Genomic DNA, 26,710 nt, shown 5'->3' on the forward strand with positions numbered 1-26,710 from the left:
TTATTGATTTTAAATTGGGGTTACTGTGACGTGACATAAAATGCAGTAAATGCATACACTCTCTAGAGCAAGAGGTGCAACGGTGCCGCTCTCAGCTCACTTAGGCTTTAGGCCCAGGTGTGTGAATAAGCTGTAATTCTCTTTGGCTGCTTAGAAAACGGTCCATATTTTTCATCTATTGCTCTCACTGTAGTTGATTTTGCTCTTTTAGATGAGCCTACACACTCGTGAGTGCTTTTCACGAAATGAACTGTATGTCACGAAAACGTGCGTCATTTTCGTCTTTGTGCGGAAGCGGCTTTGTCTCCCGCTCACATCGCGTCGCTCTCTTCCTATCGCAGCGTGAAGACAGTATGTAAACGCATCTTTGGGGTTGCGTGAGTGACGCTCGGGAGCACCTGGGAGAGCGACGCCAGGGTCTCCGGCTCCGGCGGGCTGACGGGCTGCCCCGGACCGTCCTCGGACGGGGGGCGCGACGGGGTGCAGGGGGGCTGCGGCGGTGAGGTCACCGCGCTGTAGGCCGGCGGCACCAGGACCATCTGTCTCTGCAGCAGCTGCATGATGGCTCCGATGTCGCTCGACATGCGTGTCTCCAACCTGCGGAAATGAGCGGAGGGCTCACGCACGGGGTCGAGAGCGCATGCCGACGTGCCGTGGTTTGAGAGCTCAGACAGGCATGTTATCTCTCGGCTTAGAAGGCATCCCCAACCCCCAGCTCCCCATCTGAAGCTCTTATATACAGCTTACGGTTTTTCGCTGTAACCAATAGGTGACCGAATGACGGTGACATTCTGTCTCTCTGACTGCTACCGATCGGCGCTCTTTACATTCAGTTCAGCAAAACACATGATTTCCATGGTAAAGACACGTATTTCAGGTTAAGTGGTCATTCTAAATTGCTCTTAGTGCAAATATGTAAATAGTTGTAAGTAGATGGACATCACAAGTCAGTTAAACGTGTAAATGTCAGTGTAAATATGTGTGAGTGGTATTGCCCTGTGATAAACTGATATACCATCCAGGGTAAACTGTTCCTCACATCGTGCGCTTCTAGGATAGACTCCAGAGCACTGTGGGTCTAAACTGGACAAGCAGTTAAAGAAAATAGAGATAAATATCTCCAGAGAGAAAAAGAACATGGTTTTTACAATGGGTCCAAAGCGCCACTTGTTGGGAGTGTTCCTGGATCTGATCCGTATTTGCAGGGTTTGCTGAGCTCAACTCTGGTCACTTCCCTTGCTCAAACTCACATCCAGTGGTTTTGGGTGTGCGTTGGTCATTGTGGCCCATGCTCAACCTCTGCAGCGCCACTGGCTCTTACTGTACGTTGAGATATTGACCCAGGAGACAATGTTCTCTGAAAACATCCATTCTGTGACCCATATTCACTCGCAGACCTTTGGGGTGATACCCAAGAATGTCCACAACGTACGGGTGATGGTGCCCGGCGGTGCTCACCTGTGGAGCTGCTTCTGCATTAGGTCTAGTCGGTTCTCCAGGTTGCAGCGCTGGCGCCGGGTGGTGCCCTGCAGCGGAGTGCCTGGCGGGGGAGGGGAGGATAGGCTGGATCTCGGCAACTCCTGGTACTGCCGCCCGCGGCTGTCGCTCCAGAAGCTGAAGATGTTGGAGACCCCCGAGAAGGCATCTGGCCACAGACATAGCAAAAGAAGAGAGTCAGCACACAGGTAACTTCCTGAAAATGCACAGCTCCAAATTGATTCTTGGGGTTGTGAAATTCGGGGGGGCGGTGGCGTAGCGGGTTTGGCCGGGTCCTGCTCTCCGGTGGGTCTGGGGTTCGAGTCTCGCTTGGGGTGCCTTTTGACGGGCTGGTGTCCTGTCCTGGGTGTGTCCCCTTCCCCTCCAGCCTTACACCCTCTGTTGACAGGTTAGGCTCTGGCTTGCTGTGACCCCACTAGGGACAAGTGGATTCAGACACTCTGTGTGTGGTGTGGTGGGGGTGGTTGTGAAATTGTGTATGGGTTCAAATGGAGCAATAGCAGTATACTTTTCCCCTTGGAGGCACAAACTGCCTTGAACCACACACACACACAGAGCACAGAGTTCACCTGAAACGCATGTCTTTGGACTGTGGGAGGAAACCAGAGCAAACACGTGCACGATCCAGGAGCTGTGAGGAAACAGCACTGTTTGCTGCACCACCACAGTGCCCTTTACACACTTCAAATCAGATCAAAACTATAAAACCGAGTGGCACAGCTAACTAAGGGATAACACACAGTGAGCAGGTCAGTGTCATGACCAAGTTGCAAATCCCACTGCTGTCATTAGCTCCATTGCAACAGTTTCACTTCGGGGTCAAAATCCCCCCCCCGGTTTGGTAATTTGTGTAAGTACCAGATGTTGGTATCTTGAGAGTTAATACATTATGCACGATGCATAAAACTGACAGCAGCTGCCCTTGTTTTTTCAGATGACTCATTGCTAAGAGCATTTAAACACATCCATCATCATCATCTTCCGTGCCACATCAGTGACGTAAAAGAGCACTTGGATTTAGATCTGCATCCACCGCACAGAGAGCACGCAAAAGCCCCAGCGAGGGGATAATACCATATGAAGGATAAGTTAACCTTTTTGCAGACTGCGCCCTCAGCTCAGAGGAGAAGAACAAAAGCCATGAAATATGCTTTAGATATACTCAGTTTGCTAGTGTGGCGAGACATGACACGGGGGCGACTTCGCCTACCTGACAGTGCGTTGCAGGTGTTCCCGCTTTTGGGGTCCCCATCCCCCTCAGCGGTGTCGCTCGCGTTCAGGTGTGTCTCATGGTCTTGGGGAAGCTTGAGGAGGGTGGAGGGAGGTGCGGGGCACGTGAGAACCGACTCTTCCTCCTCGTCTCCGCTGGAGCGGGAGGACACCGAGCTTCGAGGCCCCTCCCACTCTGCTTTACAGCTCTCCACCTTGCTGTTAGAGGTCTGCTTCCTCCCCCGCCGAACTGGCTTCTGGGACTTCTTGATCTCGCCAGCATTTTCGTCATCTGAGGAAGAAGAGGGCAATTGATGTAACAGTGCAGAACGTGGGTAACAAAGGCAGAAAAGTTTGCTGCTGAGACTGGATGGCATGACTCGACGGCACCTTTCTCAGTCCGCCGGCGAAAGGAGAGCTTGCGTCTGCGCAGCCGATTAAAGCCGCCGTAGTCGGAGTCATCGCTGCTTGGAGAGCCAGGAATCATATTGGTCTGGAGGGGAGGCAGGTTGCGCACCTCAGAGGAGTATACACCCGCATTCACAAAGAGAACAACCTGTGACGCTCAAAGCTTAAAAAACTGTATTAAAGTTGTACTAATATATATTTTGTGACACCTTGATCCCATCAGGTTTACAGTTGCACAACAATTCCACAGTAACTCAGACCTAGAGTTGAATACTGACCAATATGTGGCTAGCACTTTGGATTTTAACAACACACACGTCTCATATGGGGTTGTGGAGAGCCGGAGGCTAACCCGGCAGCTTAGGGCAGAAGGCAGGAGGGGGAGGGGACACACCCAGGACAGGACACCAGTCCATCGCAAGGCACCCCAAACGGGACTTGAACCCCAGATCCACCGGAAAGCAGGACCCCGTCCAACCCACTGCGCCACCACACCCCCTCCCCATTTTAACAATAATACTCATTTAAAATATCGCTGTTCGGGGCAGTGTCTAAGTGACTCAGCCTCCTGATGCAGCCCACCTATCGGTGTGAGTGTCACCCCTCTGGTCAAAACAAAAACCTTGAGAAATGAACACATTTGTGTGTACTGTTTCATTTAAGAAGTCGGGATGGCAGTTTTGCCGACCATATCTCAAATGTGTTCCCATTGACCGCGTTGGCCAATCAGACTGGGTGGATCACTCACATCTCGCAGGTCAAATGTGATCTCCAGATTGCTCCAGAAGTGGTCGGAGAACTCAGGGTACATGTCCAGCACCTCCAGCACGTCCTCGCGATGGATCTTGTGGAGGTCGCAGTAGGTCAGCGCCCGCACATCTGCGTTGGACTTCCCAGGCCGTGCGTACAGGTTGATGGGCTCCCCGAATATATCATTCTTTCCTGTATGCGAGAGACATGATGATAAGTCGATCAGTTCTTCAAAAAGTCCACAACTGGAATACAACGCAGAGGTGGTGAGGGGCTCCTCGTCAATTCTTTATGCAGTTACTCATACTACGTACACTAGCAAAAGCGGTGGTATTGGACTAAGTGTCACAATTGACACAGAATCGTGTGTTTGTTTGTATCTCTCTGTCTGTCTGTTGGCACAATGTGTTTTTGTTTACTCTGAGTTGTATGTCACTTTGGAGAAAAGCCTCTGCTAAATAAATAAACGTCAACGAAAATTTTATCAACCGGGAGAGCTCTGCCTCGGAATCCAAACTACAAGGCTTTTCGGATGGGAACAGAGCAGCACAGCAAACTGGTTCTCTGCCTCTCTCTGCCAGGGCGGCTCGTGCATGTGCCTAGGCGTTCGGAGTCCCCTGGCAAGGGTATGTGTGACAAGTTGAAATAGGAAGGAACAATAAAAAACTGTGGCCCAGAGCAAGCCCAGGGTGTCTGTACTCACCTGCGGCATCAGGATCCCTTTTTACCGAACACCTCACACAAAATTCACTAATACCCAATGCAAGTGTAATAAGAAGAAATGAAGAAAATTATTATGAGAAATTTAAAGAAAAAAACAATTCAAGTTGTTTATCTTTAACCTCAAATAACTTGCAGTCACAGGTATTACATGAAGGTGGAGGGTGATGGAGAAGCAGCACTTCACTGATGCCTCAAGACTGGTAGATGTATAAGCCTTAGGATCATCTACAGTTTGCCTTTCAGCTGTTTGCTTGTCTACTCTTTCGAAAAACTTAAGGCGCTGCTTAGTATTCGTAATCGATCTCAGTATTTGAAATCGACCCGTCGCTGCATGCGGTCAGGCTTTGGCACGTGATTTGAATTGCTAGCTGCCTTCATGAAAAAAAATACTAAACACTTCTGAAATAAAACTGTAATGGTGACATAGAAGTGTTTGTTACTCAAAAGTCATGGACTGTGTGTTTTAAAAGTTTTTTAATATAGCATGTTTTAAGATGAACAAGGTAAGATCACCTTGAACACATTAAAACTGTCAACTGCAAGAGCTTACTTAAGAATAAAATTTAACCCCCATTGAAATATTCTTTGATTATTACATTTGTACAGGTGTGATTTTCCTTTGGGGGTGTGGTGGTGCAGTGGGTTTGGCCAGGGCCTGCTCTCTGGTCGGTCGGGGGTTCGAGTCCTGCTTGGGGTGCCTTGCGATGGACTGGTGTCCCGTCCTGGGTGTGTCCCCTACACCCTGTGTTGCCGGGCTGGTCTCTGGCTTGCTAACAAGTGGCTTCGGAGAGCGTGTGAGTGATTTTCCTGTTTGCTCAGTGAATGACTATGTACTCTGAGTCCGAAGTAGAGGTTGTGGTCTACAGCATGTCCAGCAGGTGACACTGCGAGCTAATGGTTCTAAGTGGCACTGCAGTGTTTGTCAATGAACTCATGTTCAGGGGAGAGTAGGCATTATGTGGCAGGAAACACTGCTGTAATTAATTCTCACTGCCCCATACACAGTGTTCACTCTGCAGAAACTATTTACATCAGTAGTGTTCTAATAATATGAAACAATGAGTAAACGCGCAGGACTGTTTCCGTACATCCTTGATGTATCAACTCTAACTGTTCCCACAGCTCACTTCAGGTTTACGTCAGTTAAATGTATTATTAAATGTTATAAGACTCGATTTTGGATCACATGAACATTAATACAATGAACAGCGCAAAGAAACACTGCATGTGCACTTTGCGATGGCCAGAATAATATGTAAGAAGCTTATTGCACGCCGATAAGAGAAAAGACCAGTTAATTAAGTATCTCAGTGAGTCTATTCCAATATGCATTCTCTCCAGATATTCACAATGTACAGTATATATTTTCTTCTGCCCTTTTCACAGAAGCGTGGTTTCTACACATGTACTCACCCAGGATGGCTACCACCACATCCCCACGCAGGATCTCAATGGAGCCGCGGGAGATGAAGTAGAGGGCGGTGAGCACGTCCCCGGCGTGAACCAGCGTATCGCCAGGAGGGGCATGGGTGGTCCTGAAGCGCATTGCCAGGGCACGCAGGCACCCCTTGGAGGAGCCCTTGAAGGCCTTGCAGTTCTGCAGAAGTGTGCGGTTCAGGTGCAGGCAGATGTCGGCCTGCAGGCACTCCGGGAAACCCTTCAGGACCTGGGGAGCAGAAACAGCAGCTGCACCGAGTGATTTATTACTCATAAAAAATCATTTCGATCAGGGGCAGCAGGTGGCGTAATGGTGAGAGGTACGGACTAGTGGAGGCGTACTGCTTCGGTAAAAACATCAGTTACAGGCTACACTGGATGAAATATTCACCTACGCTCAACAAGAACAACAACAGTTACAGTGAGCATGATTAAACAACATCTTGAAGCAAAGAGACAAATAATCTTCAACAATTACTTTTGAATAAGTGCTAAAGATTAATTGTTCCTGAGAGCCACAGTGCAGGACAAATACCAAGAGGGCTCACAGTATGAGACAAATGATCATGTCTCTACGCTTTTCACAAAAACGTTCTCTTACTGCCAGAAAGAATTCTCCTCAAATCTTGAACATTTTCCCGTTCTTTTAGGGTAAAAACATTTATCTACACACTGCAGTAAGACTAAAAACCTTTACAAAAAACACAGTCATTACTGATCGTATTTAACTGAACGCAGTTCAGCAGTCCGTGAATAGAAAAAAAAAAAAAAACGAGTTGAGTGCACAATACCGGTCATCTGCAATACTCAGTTGTTTTGTTTTCCTTCGGAAAACTTTATCTTTCAAATATATAACCTAAGTTAGAATTTTATGGAGAAAGTCTAAGTCAACAAATTATATACCTCAGTCGCTTCAAAAAGACATCATCCGTTGCAACGATAATTGCATGAATCCTTAAGATAGCAATTAAGATAAAGAAGGGTAACGCTGGACCGGAGGACTAAATACTGCACATCTCTGGGGATGTGAGAATAAATACAAGTGGAAGCTCGGGAGCTGGGAGTGACGTTAGCGCTCGTGCACTGACCGCGTTCATATCGATGCCGTTGGTGTAGGACCAGGCGTGCTGGAAGTACTCCTCCAGTCTCTGGCGCAGGGGATTGGGAATCTGGTGGAAACGGATGAACTCCCGCACCCGCAGCATCTGGGTGTGGTAGCGGGCAGTGCCGGAGTAGAGGCGCTGGATGATAGCTGACACGTTCCCGAAGATGCTGGCATACATCAGGGCTGCCGGAGGGGGACGGAGGGTCATGGGTCACGCATGCAGAAACCACTGGGAAATTGGACCGTACAGATGAAGGCGTTTGCACTGTATCACAAAGGCCCAGGGGACTTCATTATGGCCAGCATAATTGGATGAGAGTGTCATGGTCTCCTGGTGTTTCTCCTCATAATCTTGTTTCTTTTCCCCTGTGTCTAAGCTGCACAGCACAGCACTGGACTAGCTGTATACCCTACATGTTACCCTATCCTTCCTGGAACTGCATGTGAACGTCTGGGTCCATAATTGGATAAGAAAGCGAAATTGAATGGATGGATTGATGATGCAGTAAAGTCTTGAGAGGAGGAGGATTGCGAGCAATAGGCAATGTAGCGGATAGGGCTTATAATAGGAAAGTTGTGAGTTCAAGCCCCATTGCCTGCTAGTGCTGTAGTACCGTTGATGAAAGTAGCAGGGCTGATTTGAGATTCTCAGACTGACCACTACTACACGAGTTCCCCTTGCGTGTGTGACTGTGCAATGTTGGGGAGTCAAGGTCCAGGCCTTGTGCGTGTACACCAGTAGTAGGACTGGTTTCTGTTGAGTCCGGTAGTTGGCGCACCCATTAGTCCAGCCACTATTTGCGTAATGTTTCTTCAACTATGCAACAAAAGTGTGCAAGTCAACTTTATACTTTTGTATGAAGCTTTGGAACAATGGTCACATTTGACTTCTGAAACATTGACTTGAGCAATGGATTTTACGAAGAAGGAAATTTTTGTTTGATGCAGAGGTGGGAAAAGCTATAGCTGCTGCCTTGAAGACAATGTCAAAAATTTACAAATGCTGCACATCTTTGGGAAGTTTTTGGAGCACTGCTGGAAGTGTGTAAAGCGTGATGGAAGGTTCTTTGAAAAGAAAAATTGCCAAACCCAGAGGAATCTTCAGATGCGGAATGACAGTTACAGACTGAAAACTTTTCAGTCAAACCTCATATACTTTCCTCAGATTGCTACAAAAAAAAAATATCCAGGTGTATGAACAAGTCAAATTCAGCAATTTAGATAAAAGCCAAAGGCAAACAATGAGTTAAATTAATAACAGACAGTTCATGTAAACATGGTGACAGTATATTGTATACTGAACACAGGTCTGGAGCAATCACTGGATCCACTGGCTTTGACCTCAGTTTATCTGATGTAACAGACTCTAGACATGCTCTGATTTTTCCCCTAAAATCTCATGACCAGTCAAGGAATCAAACTGCATATCTTGACACATTCTCTTGACTATTGTACACTGCTCATTTGACCATCTATACTGTAGAACTGCATTATCTAATTCAACACCTTACAGGCCAGGCCAGACACACACAGTGTAAACAGTTGACAAGCTACAAAAGATGATAATTTAATGCAGAAGTAATGCGGAAAATTATTTGTTTTTTCCTCACTTTAGCTCAGGGTTGCATTCTCACATTTTGGTGCTGAGTATTGACAATGTACAACATCATGCGCACGGAGATTAGAATGTTAGGAGGCCTCAGTGTGGGAGTGCTGACATATTCTGCTAGGGTCTGCATCTGGATTATGATAAAGATTCTGACAACATTCTCATTAAAAAATACAGCTGTAGCTTCAGTTCATAGCAACATAACATAGATGCATTCACCAAGTATTGGATCATAATGTGGTAAGACTGGACATGGTCTCATTCCTTGTACCTATTAGGGGAAACCCAAGGATGTTTGGTTGATGGGCCAACTTACAGCCAATGAGCATGACGCAGATGGAGAAGATCTTCTCAGAGTTGGTGTTAGGCGACACGTTACCAAAGCCCACGCTGGTCAAACTGCTGAAGGTGAAGTAGAGCGCTGTGACGTACTTGTCCTTGATGGAGGGGCCCGAGCCGCGAGTGGATTCGTTGTAGGGCTTGCCCAGCTGGTCGGCTAGCGAATGCAGCCAACCAATGGAGCCATTGCGCTCCACGTTGCCGATGGCATACCAGATGCATGCCAGCCAATGGGCGATGAGCGCAAAGGTGCACATCAGCAGGAAGAGCACTGCCGCCCCGTACTCCGAATAGCGGTCCAGCTTCCGTGCCACGCGCACCAGGCGCAGGAGGCGGGCTGTTTTGAGCAGGCCTATCAGGGTGGTTGTCTGGAAGGGGGAAGCAAGATCATGTGAATGATGCGTCCCCTTCCAAATATATTGCTTTCAGGCTATGTTGACCTGAACAAATTTGGTACTCCCCCATCCCTGGAACTGAAAGCTCCTAACATGAGAAATGACATTAACAGGTCAATAATAAAGATAAGCAATGTGGGGTGAGATGGTCAGCGATGCAATGCCATAAAGACAAAGCCAACAAAAGGTGTGCTGATACAATAAAACCTTGCGCAAGGGAGAACCCTATTTCTGGATTATTTGAGAACCTACATTTGATCAGTGGTTCGATGAGGAGCGTTGTGTCAAGCACAGGTATGTGCCACGTTGGGGGTTCAGGATTATAAATCCTCTCTGCCTGTTGTTTTATGGAGCTGTCAGCTGCACTGTACTCAGTCCAACGGACTAAACTCATCTAGGTCCTCGCTGTCAATACAGCAAATATATTATGGGAAGGTTGAACCATACAGACGCAGCGTGCTTACAGTAGAAAGCTGATAATGTGCCCAGTCACTCAGATGAGAAGCTCTTTCTTTCTTATTGAGTAACCATTCAAACACGTGTCCCCAGCAATCTTGGTGTTATTGTGTCTAACTTGCTATCGTGGACTGTTCTCATGTCATGTTGTCATTTCAAACAATATTTCGCGCATAATTCTCCTCAGAAATTTTACCAGTGCAAAAACATTGTGTTTTAAAATTATTATGAAGTATTATTTAGCTGAGATATTTGTCCAAGCCAAGTTACAATGTTAAATTTCCACACTTCTTCTTACAATGTTACATTACTTACCCATTTATACAGCTGGGTAATTTTACTGGAGCAATTCAGGGTAAGTATTTTGCTCAAAGGTACTACAGTTGATGGTGGGATTTAAACCTGCAACCTTCAGGTCCAAAGGTAGCTGCTATAACTACCACACTACCAGCTACCTCCCACTTGCCTTCACGTTTGACTGATCTCTCCTATTTAGATTACAGAGCTGCTAAGGACAATATTCGGTGGATATCAAGAGTGATGCGATTTTACAGTTGCCAATTAAATTTAATAATGTGTAAATAGGTTTGCTGTATTACCTTAAGTCAGAAGATAATAAATACACAAATTAATCAACATTGCTGCTGTTTGCTCACGCAATAATTCTTCTGCTCATGTGGTTTCTTTAGCCAGGAGCCATGGCATCACTTCCAATCAACAGCAGGGCCTTTCTGGGACAGATTCCTCAGGCTATGTTTGCCTCCTTGTACTGCTTCGTAGTCTTCATTCTTATTAATAAAATCTGGCTTTATTTTAGCCTCAGAACTCAGCTATACGGCGGATGAAAATGGTTCTGTTTTACTAGCCCTCCAAGACTTCAATTTGTTTGTGCATAAGTTTTAAGTTTACTGCTACAGATTCAGTACTATAGTAAATCTACGCTACCCACAGTGCTGTTCACTCACGTACCTCTTCTCCATTGCGGTATATGAGAAGATCAAAGGGGATGGCGGCCACCATGTCAATGAGGAACCAGCCCTTGAAGTAGTGCACGGCAATGCGGAAGGGGTGACTGACCACCTCGTCATTGGCGTTTACGTAGGTGGTGCGGAAATTGATGAGGATGTCAATGACAAACATGATGTCCACGATGAGGTCCACCACGTTGAGCGGGCTACAAGAGTAGACGCAGCTCTGCATGCCCGGGTCCTCCTGGTCACTGAGGAGGAAGGCGGCAGAGTAGGGTGTGAGGATAGCAGTGTAGATCACCAGCAGAAGGATCAGCCAGTCCCATACGGCCTTGAAGGGACTGTAGTGAAGGACGGTCCATTTGTGGATGCGGGGAGCCTGGAGCTTGTACTCTGGGAGGACATCAGCACCAAGTGACAGCACCTGCGGCGAAAGGGGAGAGAGGCAGCAGTGAGGAGAATGCCATCCACTGGTGAGGTATAACAAGGGACAGCTGGTAGTGTAGTGGTTAGAGCTGCTACCTTTGGACCCAAAGGTTGCAGGTTGAGTCCCCCCTCTGGCTATAGTACTATTAAGCAAGGTACTTACCCTAAATTACTCCAGTAACACTACCTAGCTGTATAAATGGGTAAATAGATTAATGTTGTAAGTCATTTTGGAGAAAAAACATCAGCTAAATGTAACAAGGTATGTAAAAAAGAATGCATTTCTGCTGAACTGCTTCATCTATAATAAAGAGAAATAATAAGGTACATAGAGGTCAAGGAACTGGAATAAATTATTACAGCTGTGAATAGAAGTGTTACACTTTTGAGCTGAATTGCTATAATAAATTCCTAACTGCGAAAACAGGCTACCTATTTAAATTATGCTTTTTTCCAAAGCAACTTACAATGTTAAGCTGCCTACAATTATTTACTCACTTATAAAGCTGGGTAATTTTAGGAGCAGGAGGTATCCCAGCAAGAGGTATGATTCAAAGCTCCAACCTTTGGGTCTAAAGACAGTAGAGCTAACCACTGCACTACCAGCTGCAAGTCATTCTTGGAGTTAATAAAACTTTAATGCAGCGCAAACAGATACGCAAGAATGACAGTGCCAGCACTTCCACACTTTTTCTTTCTTTCCCCGCCGTCATCACATCGTAGCATGTTGTATGCTGCTGTAGCCTTGCGCAATTTCCCTCTGGGATTAATACATTTTCATTCATTTGTTCATTCACTCATTTCGAAAAGAAACAAAGAGAAATAAGTTTAAAAAAATAGCACACAGGGAGAAATAAGGTAAATAAGTCAGAAAGGATAAAAAGATGATAAAACATGCTGCTTTTGTCATATCCTTCCAAATGTTGTTCTTTGACCCAGACGTGGTCAATCACTCACAAAAGGTCAGTGCAGAAGGTGGAAGAGGATTCTCTGTATGCTGATGCCCTAAGCCTGGTAGCATTTATTGTTCTAATAAACTTATACCAAAGAATACACACGATAACTATATACTGTAAAGTATAATATGACAGGAACCGTTACTAATCAAATGTGCATATTTAGACTATTTCCAAACCATAAACTGAGCACCTATTTCAGTGAAGTATATTTTCACTGCCCTCTGTATTTCTTTGGACGGGCTGTTAAAGCAGTGGCAATACAGAGCTCTGCAATGGTGCAGTGGGCTCAGATACGGGCAGAGGGCTCTCTGTGGCTATGGGTACAAGTGCTGCTGAAGGTTCTGCATCTCTTTTAGGTCTTACAGGAAAGGTAGGCAAGCCCAGTGGCAGCCTGGCACTTGCAGTCGCTATACCGAGACAAACGACCGCACCACCTCCATCAACCACCCATCTCTCTTCTGGGCATCATTATTACTTAGTATCACTAAAAAGCTGTAAAAAGTATCTGCAGCACACACATCTGAAATTAGGGCCAAAAGTCAACCAACCAACCAACGTCAACAACTGCTTGTCCCAAGCGGGGTCGCGGCAAGTCGAAGTCTAACCCGGCAACACAGGGCGCAAGGCCAAAGGGGGAGGGGACACACACACAGGACGGGACGTCAGTCTGTCGCAAGGCACCCCAAGCAGGGCTTGAACCAGGGCCAATGCAGTTTTTAAAAATACAGAAAGGTAACTCAGATTCATATGTATGACCAATATCGATTTTTTATCTTTTTCAATGTAACATTTACCATATGTTAGATCTGGATACTAACCTAGTCACTTATTTACTCTTTTATATAGCAGTGTTTCTATTGTAGCAGTTTGGTGTAAAGACATTGCTTTAGGGTATTACAAAAGGAGCAGGGATTCAAACCCGGGTCTTTTCATCGCAAGCTAACGTTTCTAACCACTGTGGTACCCTCTGCCCTATCCAATATTCTTTTGTCCTTCAATACATGAAATGTACAACTAAATCATGAGAGAACGCAACTGGAAAAAAAAAAGCAAAATGTCACAGCTTCATCTTTTAGCATATCAAATATAAGTCCAAAACAGTTGAGCAATTTATGCCATAACTAGGAATTATTTTACGTGGGAATTAAGAGGAAAGAAAGTGACCTCTAACAAACCAACAGAATGTAATGCGATCGTATATATATAAATGTACTGCTTGGTACTGTGGAACAATTGCAAACCATTTCTTTTATCCAGAAGAGTGAGATTCCTCAGAAACTCTTGATGTCAATCTCCTCCAATTGCTGTAATAAGACTGTACTTATAAAGAGTAGAATGAGACTTCTATGCATGATTGCATGTTCCCTTTGGTGCTGCTACTTGTCCTACATGGGTTAAACTGACCTCGAGCAGCCAGGGTTTTACATAAAATAGTGTTCCTGCTTGGGGCACAGTGCCGCTCTACTACCATCAGGCTGCACAGAGACACCCACGTATGTACGCTTGAATACACATACTTGGCACACGCATGGTCATTCAAGGTAAAACAAAACCCACACGCACTTATAGACACACTGGGACAGGTATATACTGTACACACTGGGAAAAGTGTTTCACCAACACAAACTCACATCTGATAACAAGTCCATGCATTTGAAAACAAATCCAAACCAACGAGCACACAAAGAACAGGCAGTGCTCACAGCGGAAAATAGTAAGAAAATACAAAGATCAGGGCTATGATTTTACCCATTGCAGTTTGATACTGATTGTGAAGAAAGTAAAACAAACTATCTGCACCATGACATACTGTTACATGAATTGCAAGTGGTTGGTGAAAAATGTGCAACACAGATGAAGGCTCTGTTGCAAAAGCTCTTCAGTGCAGTGATTTTATTGACAGCGTCCTATAAGGTTGAAGGATATTTACAGTGGAGGCTAACAACAAACCAATGTAAATCACAAAAATACTCACAGAAAAATCAAACTGTAATAAAATATTGACTATTTTGGCAATATTCCGCTTGTGAATAGAACCAGAGTTTCATATACAGAAACAGGTATATACAGATGTCTGCCTCGTCTATCATACATATAAGGAATTTCAGAAGAATTATTGATCACTTTTTAAAATGTTTAGTGGAAAGAGGAGCTGTACCATATTTTGAGAAGTTTGCAAGAAGTTTGCAAATAGAATTACTTGCAAAAACCATCAACTCTTCATGTAACCAACCTACATTTGGTGATACTTCTCAAAAATGTTAAAATGCCCAACAATTCAAAAAACAATGACTCTGAACAACTGACAGTTGATGTGACAGGTCAGGAATAAGGAATGAAAGGCCACATTTCAGTGTTTGATGATACGTATCACACCAGCAGAAAAGAAAGTGGTATTTAAGATGAAACGTGACCACACTGGCCAAGAAAACCCAAAATTAATATACTTCTGGTCATTTCTGGGAAGGACGATAAAGGATCCTGCAGCCATGGCTGTGAGGAAAGCTCAGCGGGCAAACTGAGCGTTAGTAGATCGGACAGGAACAGCTGAGGCCACGACTGCAGCTGCTGACTGAGCGGCTTCCCCTTTTGCAAGTATGTCAAGCTCAAACACGTTATGAATTTTCACAGCAAACAGGCCTAGGCATCCTGTTTACAGAGCATGTCGGTCTTGGCTGCTACAAAGCTCTTGGTACAAATTTATACTTGTTATTTTAATGCTACTGATGTGTCGCTTGGCTGGCAGTTTCATATAACACAATATGTAGTTCTATCCATTTACAGCCTTCCCTTGCATAGTGAACACATATTATGAGAACTCAATCTAATGAGCAAATGCAATTTGTACCCTAAAATTCGCATAATTAGATATTAACCCAGACTTACAATAAGTGCCTCACTCACTCACTCACTCACTCACTGAGAAACATTAAGTAACAGCTGACCCTAAGGCAGTGTGGCAGTGCTTATAGGCTAGGCAGGGTACTCCCTTGATGGAGCATCAGTCTATTGCAGTTACAATAGAACAATTTTTAATTGTAAATTTGTACCCTGGGGGTGCTGAGCATCTCACAAGGCAAACAGACCTGCCGCACATGGCATGGCTTCTCCCCTGAATGCCAATTGCCTTATAACCGTGTGCCTGCTCACAAGCATCTTTCAGAAATCTCTTGACTTTTTCACATAGTATGAAACCATCATCTAAAAACAATAAGAAGCCATAAGGGGAAAAAGATAGAAAGTGCTAAAAGATGCTGAAAAGAGCAAAAAGCTGAAAAGAGCCTTACCTCCTAGAAGCTAAGCAACAAAACACATTGAATTCTCTTGAAAGGCAGTATCATTACAAAACAAGTGTTACAAATGATTACAGTCATAACATTATGAGAATTGCCTTGTTACATAGTGTTGTAATAATAATAATAATAATGTTCATTTTGATGACGTGATGGGGGGCGCGGTGGCGCAGTGGGTTGGACCGGGTCCTGCTGGGGGTGCCTTGCGGCGGACCGGCGTCCCGTCCTGGGTGTGTCCCCTCCCCCCTCTGGCCTTACGCCCTGTGTTGCCGGGTAGGCTCCGGTTCCCTGCGACCCCGTATGGGACAAGCGGTTCTGAAAATGTGTGTGTGTGTGTGTGTGTGTGTGTGTGTGTGTGTGATGACGTGATGCCTCTTAATGCCTGGAAAGAGTAATAAGTGGAAGGCAGGGTGTACCCTATATAGGACACTAATCCATTGCAGGGCAATCACACACGCTCCTTCTCTCATATGTATACAGATTAAGCATAATATTAATTCACCAGATTAGATTAACATCTGGGGGGCGCGTTGACGCGGGGGGTTTGGCTGGCTCCTGCTCTCTGGTGGGTCTGGGGTTCGAGTCTTTAATTAGATTTTCTCAATTAGATTTTCTCAAATGGAAAGGAATTATGGTAACCTTGTGGTAAATCCTACTCAAAGGTACAAAAATAAACTGATCATACAGATCTTTGTCTTTAATCATCATACACCAACTCTAAAGCTCTCACACAATGTGACAAACACACACACACACACACACATTTTCAGAACCGCTTGTCCCATACAGGGTCACGGAGAACCGGAGCCTACCCGGCAACACAGGGCGTAAGGGGACATACCCAGGACGGGATGCCAGTCCGCTGCAAGGCACCCCAAGCGGGACTCGAACCCCAAACCCACCGGAGAGCAGGACTGTGGTCCAACCCACTGCGCCACCGCACCCCCCACATGTGACAAACAGGAATGACTAATTTAACCATGACTGACGGTGCACTGGGGCATCATTCTAGCAATCCGAACCTTGCTGGTGTCAACACGCACAAAAACATCCCAGTGAATATTTAAAATGTTGCCTCTGTGAGATCTCATTGTTAAGTAGTTGACAAGCAGGAGTATTAGCTTGGGTTTCAGTGCGAAGAAGGTGTAAGAAGCGAAACATGAGCTGTATTCAGAGGATCTCCTACCCCAGCTGTGTCACAAATCAGACAGACTGGACCTGTGACCCACCGCTTTGTGCAATTTTACAGTTAGATAGGATCCATCTTTCATGCCTATTCTCCTTTCTGATCCAAGTGACCCATTGATACAGTTCTGTACTGGTGCTTTAACCTCCACTAGTTTTTTTATTAAAAAAATAAAAGACATTAAAAGAATGCACCATCAATAAAAACATCATTTTCATGCAAAGGCAATACAGAGCGCAGTCCTGCCAATGCTTCAGCTAAACTGAATCATAAGAAAAACAGCAGCTGTTGTAGTGGTCAGAGTGTCACCTTGCAATCGGAAGGTGCCGTGTTTAAATCCCTGCCCCTGTTGCAGTAATATGGATCAAGAATCTTACCCTGAATCGATACAGTAAAATTTACCCCACGTATATAATCAAGTAAATCGTTACCAGGCAACTAAGACGATGCCAAATGATTAGGATGTCTCCTGTCTTCAGAGAACCATGCAAGATTAAGACTAGTTTATTTCTTACTTTTTAAGATTCAAGAAGACAGGTCTTAAAATGATCATTCACGCTGTGAATGAACCTTTTTTGTTGGCTGTCAAAGAGGGTCAACCCATCAATATTTTTATTTTGTTAATAGACAAGTTTATAGTCAACTTCTCACATGCCTGGTCCAGTATGTCAGACATAAAAGCTGTAATTGTGGACAGCCAGGACAACCCTAAATAATTATTGTGTGAGCCTTGTGGTTATGAGGGCCATGTATGATCAGCATGTTAGGCTCTGATTCGAATTGCTCTCAGGCATCACTGTGTCCTTAGTGACAGGTTGTCAGACGGGGTGACAATGATAGACACGATGGACATGTAAGACAATCTGTACAAAGTAGCTCACAATGCCCTTTCAAGTTCCATGTAATTTCCGAAACTGTCAGCATGCCCCTATTTCATCCTTTGAAATAAATTAAGCTACCTATGTTTTTTCCCGGGGGCGTCACAGTGGGTAACTGTGGTGCCTCACAAGTCTGTGTGTTTAGGCATGGGTGCGAATCTGATTTCGTGGCCCTGAAATTTAGCCTTTTTCACATGTATCTTTCAGATGAATTGGTGACTCTAAATCGCCCTTATTGTGTGTGTGTGTGTGTGTGTGTGTGTGTGTGTGTGTGTGTGTGTGTGTGTTGCCCTGAGCTGGACTGGCATCCTGTCTAGGGTGTACCCTACATTACTCTCTATTCATCTTGGATAGGGTCCAGCCTGCCACAAATCTGCAATGGACAAGAGGTTATTGATAATGAATGAATAGATGAATGTTGGATGTTTGCCAAAAACAATACAATATCTGTTTTCAAAACCAGTACACATATTTTTTTGTGTTTGCAAGGGAGCTTTTGTCTATAAAGCTGTGAAAGAAATGAACCCAATTTTGTGTGAGTTCATTTTCAGTAAATGGCAGCTTTGTATTTCTCGGATGTGTCCTGAGGTTATGACAATGGAATAACAGTTAAAATGAGAAGAGCTTTTGGAAAAGCAGATTCAATCACACAGCGGCTGCTCTCAAACCAAGCTCACTGACATACAAGTGTGTTCTTCAGACAGTCTTGTAATGGAAATAGACAAAACAAGCCGATATCACCGATGGCTGATAGAGCTTTACACCTTACACTTTGTGTGTTGTACTTCACAAATGGCGCTTTTGTTTCATGTCTCTGTCCATCAGAGGATACAGCCTGCATCCTGCTATCACTCAGTGCTTCACAAAACCCAGGACCTGGGCTCAAGTTCAGAAAGAGACCTTAAATGGACAAAAGCATTTGATTTGCACTCTACTGGAATCAAGGCGAACATGACCCCTGCAGAGGCAAATGTGAACAAATTAGAAACTGGGCTTAAGGGTGGTCAACTCAAGCAGATGAAATAAACAGTCAACACCCAACTTTTCTTGTTAATGAGCCATTGAAGTGTGAGGGTACTGGGACTGACACATGGGAATGAACGGTGCCTCAGTCTGTGATTATTGGGTGCTTTTCATCAAGGAGGCCAACGTTAAGGACAGAAGGGAGTTCTTTAGTGACCTGGCTAGGTTTCCATGTCACTTGAGCTTGGTCACTGAAGAGGTAAGGACTCTACATCCAATACCGGTCTACCCCTCCAACCAAAACTTCACCCAATTTCACCCAAAAGCAGGGGTGACTGAATGAACACGTTCGCACCCCGAGTCCTGCAGCCTCCAAGTCAAGAATATGTCACCATCAGCTTCTTCAATTCTAAATCTTTAATACTTTATATGTTAAAGACAATTAAATATATTGAAGAATCGGATAATAAATAGATTTTTACATGTATTTTATGTGTTTGACAGTTAGAAAAAAATGCACCTGGAAGCAGGTGTGAATAAATATTTCACATTTACTTTCTCTTTGTGGGACCAAAATTTAGATGTGTCCTATAAAAAGCAAATGATTCTTGACAGCGGGTGAACAGGAAAAAAAACAACATGTCACTACAATCCTTATCAAAATGTCATCTTCACTGAAAAAGCCCCTATTATCCATTCATGTCACAGCCCTCGTTACCTGTTACATACATAAAGAGAGGTTACCATATTTTAACTGTGCAAAGATTACACATGGTTTCAGTAAAGACGTTTTCTCCCGAGAGTATGCTCCAGAAGTCTAAGAATCTTAGACTTCTGGAGTCTGTATGCAAAATGTTCATATCAATCTCAAAAAAGAAAAAAATAGTAGGAAGATGATTAGAGTCGCTGATCTCCTGAAAGTTTTATGCAGCTACTCGTGTGATGAACATCGGTGCATATGGTGAAGGAAACTAACTGTACTTGAGAATCACACGTCTGCAGCTATGTCTCTTTCTCCTAACGTAATGCACAAATTGTATTTTCTATGGGATGTACGTCGCTTTGGAGAAAAGCATCTGCTAAATTAGTAAATATAAATATAAAATCCCCAGAATGCTGTGCAGAAACTGATGCCAGGACACATGCAGCACTATAACGTTCGACATCGCCTCTGCGTTCTCCTTCCTGCTTGTGGAGTCTGCACTGTGTCTCATCTCGAATGCGGCTCTGCTTGAGAATCCCTCCGCTGTCATCCCAAGAGCATTCCTCATTAAGACAAATGTTGTCTCATGCTAAAAGCCAAACTGCAGAAAAATTAAACAGTGACGTTCCACCCCAGAGACTCATCCTACGTTCAAACATTCTCCTTCCCTTAATCTGCTTTATTTCCTCCTTTGGTGTCATTGATTTTAATTACTCTGGGCCATCCTCTGCTCTGTCCCAGAGCTGGTTTTTCATTTACTCTGAACGTATCTTTCAGTAGTTGCTCTCATCCTACATGATACTTCTCAGCACCTTGATATTTCTCATTTACCTTAAATCACCGGTACTGCCCAAATAGAACAAAATGTGTCGAGGCTGGAAGTTGGTTGCAAAAAAATTGAGTGACTCTTGTTTTTGAAGGTTTTCTCTCATATTGTGGTTTACGTGAACACTTAAGCACATCAACAACGTTTTGATTCGAACAAGTTCTTACAATACCAAGGCTCCTGGGGTGTGACAGCTCCCCAGATAGCCAGGAAAGTTCTCTTTGCTTACTGTTGTTGACTCATTGGAGTAGCGTCCTTCCATGTGTGTGGGGTCCAGCCAGAGGGAGGAGTCAAAATGACCTCATATGGAAGACCTGTTGCTGCTCAAAGCTCAAAGACCTGCTGCTGCTCAGCAAAATGATGGAGAAGGGATGTGGATCACAAGGCCTCCATCCCTGCAGTCTTTAATATTGTTTCCTTGAAACCCGTGGGACCTTGAGGTTAGCGCTACACCCCCAATACTAGCATTATGCCTTACCTCATGAGGACCAGAAATGGGCCAAAAGTGTGCTCCACAAAAGGTGTATAACATCAGTCTTACAAAAGGGTAACAGACCAAAGTAAAGCTTTTCTTTCGACCTGATAAAGTGGAAAATGTTTACTCTTTCCATCATCCAAATTTTGCACAACCAACTGAATCATAAAACGTTAAACTCGTATACCGATGAATAGCTGAATAGCAAGTGTACTGATCCTTTAGGCTTCCTTTAGGCAGTATTTATTTGACGGTTAACAAAAAAAAAACCTAATTGCAAGCAGGATCTCTTTCAATACAAGATCCATGGGTTTTTTTCCCTCTATGGAGACGACTACGCCGGAGACATCATTACACACACACAACATACCGCTAGTCCCCCAGCAGATGAGCCCCTCTGAAGTTCGGATGAAGATACTCCTACATGTGTTGTCGGCTTCAATTACGAAAACACTGTAGGGGAACAGCAAACAGTCTTTTGGAGTGCGTTAGTTTGATAGTATCACAGTTCACCAAAGTCCGGCTGGATTTTGAAAAGATCAGCTGTACAGGTATAACTTTCCCTAAATTAATTCTACAGGAGAATTCCATATGCCGGTCAACTATTATGTTTTCTGCATATTCATATTGTGACATGGACCTTTACACAACCAGTGTTTAAAGTACAAGTAAGGGACAGTTAGGGGTAGCATTTGGTTCGAGCCCTCACCTACCAATTGAAAGATCCCACCTCCACTACAGGACCTAGAGAAGCAAGATACAAATTCTTAACTGATACAGTAAAAGATACCCAGTTGTATCGGTTGGATAAATAACGGTACGTACCTTAGTATACGTACCTCACATTTTAAGTTATTGCAGAGAAGAACACCAACTAAATGCAAACATAATAAAAATAGCAGTGATGCTTGTGTGGCAACTACAACAAACAGAATGAATTCATCCTTGGAGCACTGTACAAGTGCCAGGAACATTCACTCAAACCTGACAATGAGTCTACGCTGCTGAAAGCTGGTCACTGATACAGGACAAGCAATGTTCCGCTGGCCCAGACACCCCTGCTGACAGTACAGCTTTGTTCTGTAATGGGACAAAAGGGACCCAATATCCTAAATGATAAGTCACTAGTTCACCTACTGTGGATCTCAGGGGTTCATCTGTATTCTGAAGATCAGATCTGGCATCCAGTAGATGAGACATAACTGCCATTTCTTGTCCTCAAGTCCCTGTCTACCATACACTGTGTCCATCCAAGTGGTCCTCATAGTCAATGTATGGGGAGATACCTCCTAGGCTGTGATGGGAGTGGTACTTAATCTTGCAATTCAGACTGAGAACGTCACCGACACCAGCCTTTATCAGTGTCATCAATATTTAACAGCATTATCAGCTCACTGATGTATGAACCCACGTCTGGGTTGCAGTCTGTCTTAGGTGAATCGTCTCAGAATAATGGAAAGCATTAAAGTTTCAGTGACTTATAATACAGTAAACATTGAACTATTGGTTCTAGGTCTCATGTATCATTTTACCTTCTCAGTCAACATTAGCAAGTATTATTTATTATTACTCTTTTTTTCTAGTGGTATTTGGGTTCTTACACATTTAATAATGCAAGAAACTTCTTTGAACTAAATGGCTATGAGTTCTGAGAAACATCTGAATCTGATGCGAGTTCACCGAGGGTTACCAAAGGGTCATTCACACGTTAGACCTTCCAGCTGTTTCAGTCAAGAATTAAATTAACCACAAGCTTTAACACAATTTAGGCTTTCAATGCAAGCTGCATACATATTTTTACAGCGTCTTATAAATTAAATTTTGGTCTTACCAAATGAAATACCACACAGTGTGTACGGTAGGTGTCCATAGCTGTCTTTTTACACAGTGCATTCCTTGTTTTAACTGATGGCTCCTATTAAAATAACACAAAAAAAAAAATCCACTCGATGCCCCTTTCCCGACTCTACAAAGTCAGTTTAGATTAAATTTTTTCTACTCTCATCACTTGAAACATAAATACTGGTTTATGAGGAGAAAAAAAGATTTTAATAAAGATAAGTAACAGTTAGTGAAAAGAGATTTTAAGGAATTATTCAGAAATAAGAGTGGGCCACGTCTTAGAAGCAGCTTTTTGCCTACGGATTTAATCTTCCTTGGGGGAAAGCTTTTCCATCTGCTGAGGAAAACTTCTATTGGCCCATAAATTTGTCAGGAGCTACTTTGAACCATCTTCTACAAAAGATAACTGCATTTTTTTCCACAAAAAATAACAGAATCAGCAGAACAGTGCAAAAGTGTGTCTTTCTCCACTTGTTCACTTGTTTTCTGTTGCACTAAACAGGTGCTTCATCCAGGTCTGACAGCCTAAAATGTGAGCATAAATGATAAATTATACTCAAAAAATAGAAAGCTAGTTCATAAATTATGTTGACAGTACTTGAAATGGCGGTGTAAAACAGGTGTTTTGTACATAGTACACAGTATTCTTAATCTTTTTATATTATGGCAATGGTTCTGACCAAAAAAGACAGTTGACTGGCATAATCTGAACACGAAGTTTAAATACTCCAGAACAGTAACATTTGCTTGGTATTTGTAAACATAGCGGCAAATTTTGTTGATTTTTTCAAATTTTTAAGTGAAGTTCATTAGGTTTTCAGAAACAAGCAGAGAATCAGCACGTCGGCCAAGAGACTGCATATCATATGCCAAAGGAAACATCTGAAAGGTATTAAGTATTTTAACAAGGATATAAATCAATGTTACTACTGGCATTTAATGAGATGTTTTTAAAATCTCCACTGACTATACAAAGGAACAACATAATAAAAAGGATACTGTCTCACCACTGTACGACAGACTCACTGACAGCTGACATACAGGTCATGTTATCAAAAACAAGCTAAATTACTTATTTATGACATGCAGATACCACTGTTACTTTGATCATGTATTCATCAATATCATTGCTTAATGACCGAAGGTGGCATCACTTTTTTAAGCAGAGCTACGAAGCAGTACATTTATAACCTTCAGCTGGTCTTGTCGTATACTTTTACAAGTGTGATCATGCAAAAAATTTGAACTTGTGTTGTATTAAGACATCTTACTGTACTTTTTAGTATGTAGTGCTACAGAAGTTAGGGCAGCAGGTAACATAGGGGTTAGAGCTACTACCTCGCACATGAAGGACCCAGGTTCAAACCGCACTGCCTGCTGTGATGCCCTTGACCAGGGCACTTACCTTCAAACGTTCCATTAAAATAATTCAAATTGATAAATAATTGTAAGTAGGATAAATAACCTATAGTTGTTGGTTCAAGTTCCAGACCCTGCTGTTGCTCTCAGCCAAAATGGACACGAAACTATGTTCAGCTTTATCAAAACCCAGTGTTTTGCTCAGTTTTGTTAACAATCAGAAACAAAGTAATGAAGAAATTAACACTGGGTCTGACACTACAGAAATGGTAATTTTTTTTTTTTTTTTCCAGTACATTTATTAACAAATAATGCATATAACAAAAACCGCTACAGAGTTTTGCCCTCTCTCTATTTGCCGTAGCCAGGAAAGCTGTATCCATCTCCCGTTTCAGGGAAACAAGGCCATACCATTAAAGTCATTCTATAGACCAGGTAGAGAAAATAGGAGAGTAATGGCACAGTTTGCTCTTTATCCAAAAGCTTCCTGATTTACAACTATTTCCCACTGAAAGAAGGCATAAAAGGAAGACATAAGGGCGTCGGATAAGGACCGAGAAGAACTTATCGCTCTTTGCTTTCCGAACACAAGGGAGCCTTGCGGTGTATTGCTCCCACTTCGGTGAAAAACAGCATCAGTGAAAAGTGTGAGTTCACATGGGCTACCTGGGCAAGACCTCCATGGGATAACCTGGACAGAAGAGTGAAAGCGAAGCGACCCACAAGTGTCTTACATCTCTGGGAGCTGCTGCAGAAGAGCTGGGAGGTCATGTCAGCTGGTTCCATGATCAATCTTGTTAACCGAATGCCTCAAAAAAAATAGTTCTGAACAAAAGAACTTACAGATTTCATTGATCCACAAGAGACAGATTAATCCTCGAAGAAGGAGGTAAATGTGTAGCCTGTATACCTGTGCGCTCCCTTCATTTGTTTCAGATCACAGTGCCGCTGCCAGTTAGCCGACATGGAGAAGGTAGCGGGGCGGTGGGTTGGTAGGGGCGGAGCGGTCTGTGAGAGCCCTGGCCTATTCTCGGACTGCGGAGCCACACTGTGGCATCAGCAGAGGAGCTCCGCCTCGGCTCTCGCATCTTCACGGCTCTCCACCTGCGGCTCCTTCGCCAGCCCTCGGTTCCCTCATCCCGCCCCCCCCATCTCTACCTGGACGCCGGGGTCACAGGGAAGACGTCCGGACGGAGTCTCTGCGCAGCCTTAAGTGGCCTCTGGAATGTGGCTTATTAAGCTCAATATACTTCCATCCAAGCACACATTTTCCACTACTTATACGGTTGTAAATTACATGCACTTAAAAGGATGTTAAAGCCATTACAGCTCATCTATCTCAGTAAAACTTTATGCAAAGAAGAAGTGAGAAGAAGCGAATTAGAATTTTTACGAGAACAATAATAACTCCACTCCACGCTAGGTATTACTGGCTACTTTTACTCGAGGATGAAAACAGCTGTCGAATTCCAGTCTGTATGATTTTTCATACAAAAGCGCCACTTTTGTATTTACGAAATGCCCAGAATCTGTGGAGAAGGCTAAGATGCCGAGTCTCCACTAACGATAGTTACAAGCCCCCCGGTCCCCCTCACCTCTCGGCCCTCGCCGGGCAGCCGGGGATCGCTCCCGTCCCAGCACCGGAGGTTCGGCTGTCCCGGATCGCACGGCATGTGAGCGGCTGGGGCGTTTGTGGACTGCAGCGCCTCGTTCAACACCTTCAGGACCAGCGGCAGGACCATGGTCCTCAGTGCCTCATCAGGGGGCTGGCGCAGCGCCTCGTGTCCCTGCCACCCCCCCACCGAGACCCCGACGCTTCGGCGGCAAGCCAAACACGCATCCCTAAAGCCCCAGGCACGGGGGTCAGCCCATCCCCTTCGCACCCCACCCACCGTTGTCTAGTCTTGTCTAGTCCCCCCTCCTTCGGACATCTTCTTCCCTGGCCCCTCCACGCTGCTTCACGCTCTCGCCGCAGTTCAGCGTCGGCGCTTTTCTTCTTTTGTCTTCTCCTGCCTAGCCTCTGGTTCTCTCCTCAACCAACTTTTCAGTACAGCTGCAGGTCGTCGCTCTAATTTATGAATGAATTTCTCTGAGGGATTCTGGATCCCTTTGCCGTATGAAAATGAATAATTCAAACGAGACAATCAGAGACCGGTGAGGCACGCAAGGCAGCGGAGGGGCAGGATGCCGGCAGGAGTCCGCTTCCATTACTCGCGAAGGGCACGGCGATGTTGGAAGCGGAACAGCTACCGCTGCTTCTGCCGCTGGCAGAAAGAGATATGTCGCCGGGGCGCATTTGGCGAGGATGAAGAAACAGCCCTTCGCTACGGAGACGCACTGCACTCGGTACAAGCGGAGAGAGGGGAGAAGGAACTTCGGAAGCGCAGGGATGACCGCGCACAAAGTAAAAAGAAAGACTGACATGATGAGAGGCAGCGAGACCGAACGAGCGAGAGAGAAACCGAAAGAGAGAGAGAGAGAGAGAGAGAAAGAGAGAGAGAGAGCATGAGTGAGGGAGCGCAAGAGGCAGTGAGGCAGGGACCTCAGAACCACAATGTTTACTGGGTCAGAAACAATATCCCGAATTGAAAATTACGCCACATGTCATTGCATCTGCCAGGGATGCCACTGACTCACAGGGCTGCAACTGATCTTTGCTCATACTGAGCAGGTAGGTAACACCTGCGTACCTGTACCTGCAGCTTTCGTGTGTGCCTGTTGTTAGCGCCCCTTCCTTCCCGCGTGTGCCTGTAGCGGCCCATCTTTCCTCCGATGCCACGGGTAAGCTTCCTTCCTCTCCCGTGCGCTCGCCGCCGTTCCCTTTGCGCCCCGCAGCAGCACTCCTGCCGAACGTCCTTTCTACCTGTACCAGGTATTACCTCCGGTGAGACTGCAGCTGCTCAG

At 44.6% G+C, this 26,710-nt stretch overlaps 1 protein-coding gene across 1 annotated transcript in view; it reads right to left on the reverse strand.

Moving 5' to 3' along the window:
- kcnh2b (potassium voltage-gated channel, subfamily H (eag-related), member 2b) overlaps positions 1–26,710 on the reverse strand; it is a 142,774-nt gene that overhangs the window by 1,503 nt on the left and 114,561 nt on the right. Inside the window, exons 6-14 of the mRNA XM_029255017.1 lie at positions 10,898–11,320; positions 9,055–9,445; positions 7,113–7,312; positions 6,001–6,253; positions 3,863–4,056; positions 3,097–3,199; positions 2,708–2,998; positions 1,459–1,645; positions 399–597 (exon numbers count right to left, since the gene is read on the reverse strand). Coding sequence (XP_029110850.1) covers positions 399–597; positions 1,459–1,645; positions 2,708–2,998; positions 3,097–3,199; positions 3,863–4,056; positions 6,001–6,253; positions 7,113–7,312; positions 9,055–9,445; positions 10,898–11,320 — 2,241 coding nt within the window. The remainder of the gene's footprint in view (positions 1–398; positions 598–1,458; positions 1,646–2,707; positions 2,999–3,096; positions 3,200–3,862; positions 4,057–6,000; positions 6,254–7,112; positions 7,313–9,054; positions 9,446–10,897; positions 11,321–26,710) is intronic.

The sequence above is a fragment of the Scleropages formosus genome, chromosome 9 (genome assembly GCF_900964775.1).
Source record: "Scleropages formosus chromosome 9, fSclFor1.1, whole genome shotgun sequence".
NCBI classification, from domain to species: Eukaryota; Metazoa; Chordata; class Actinopteri; order Osteoglossiformes; family Osteoglossidae; genus Scleropages; species Scleropages formosus.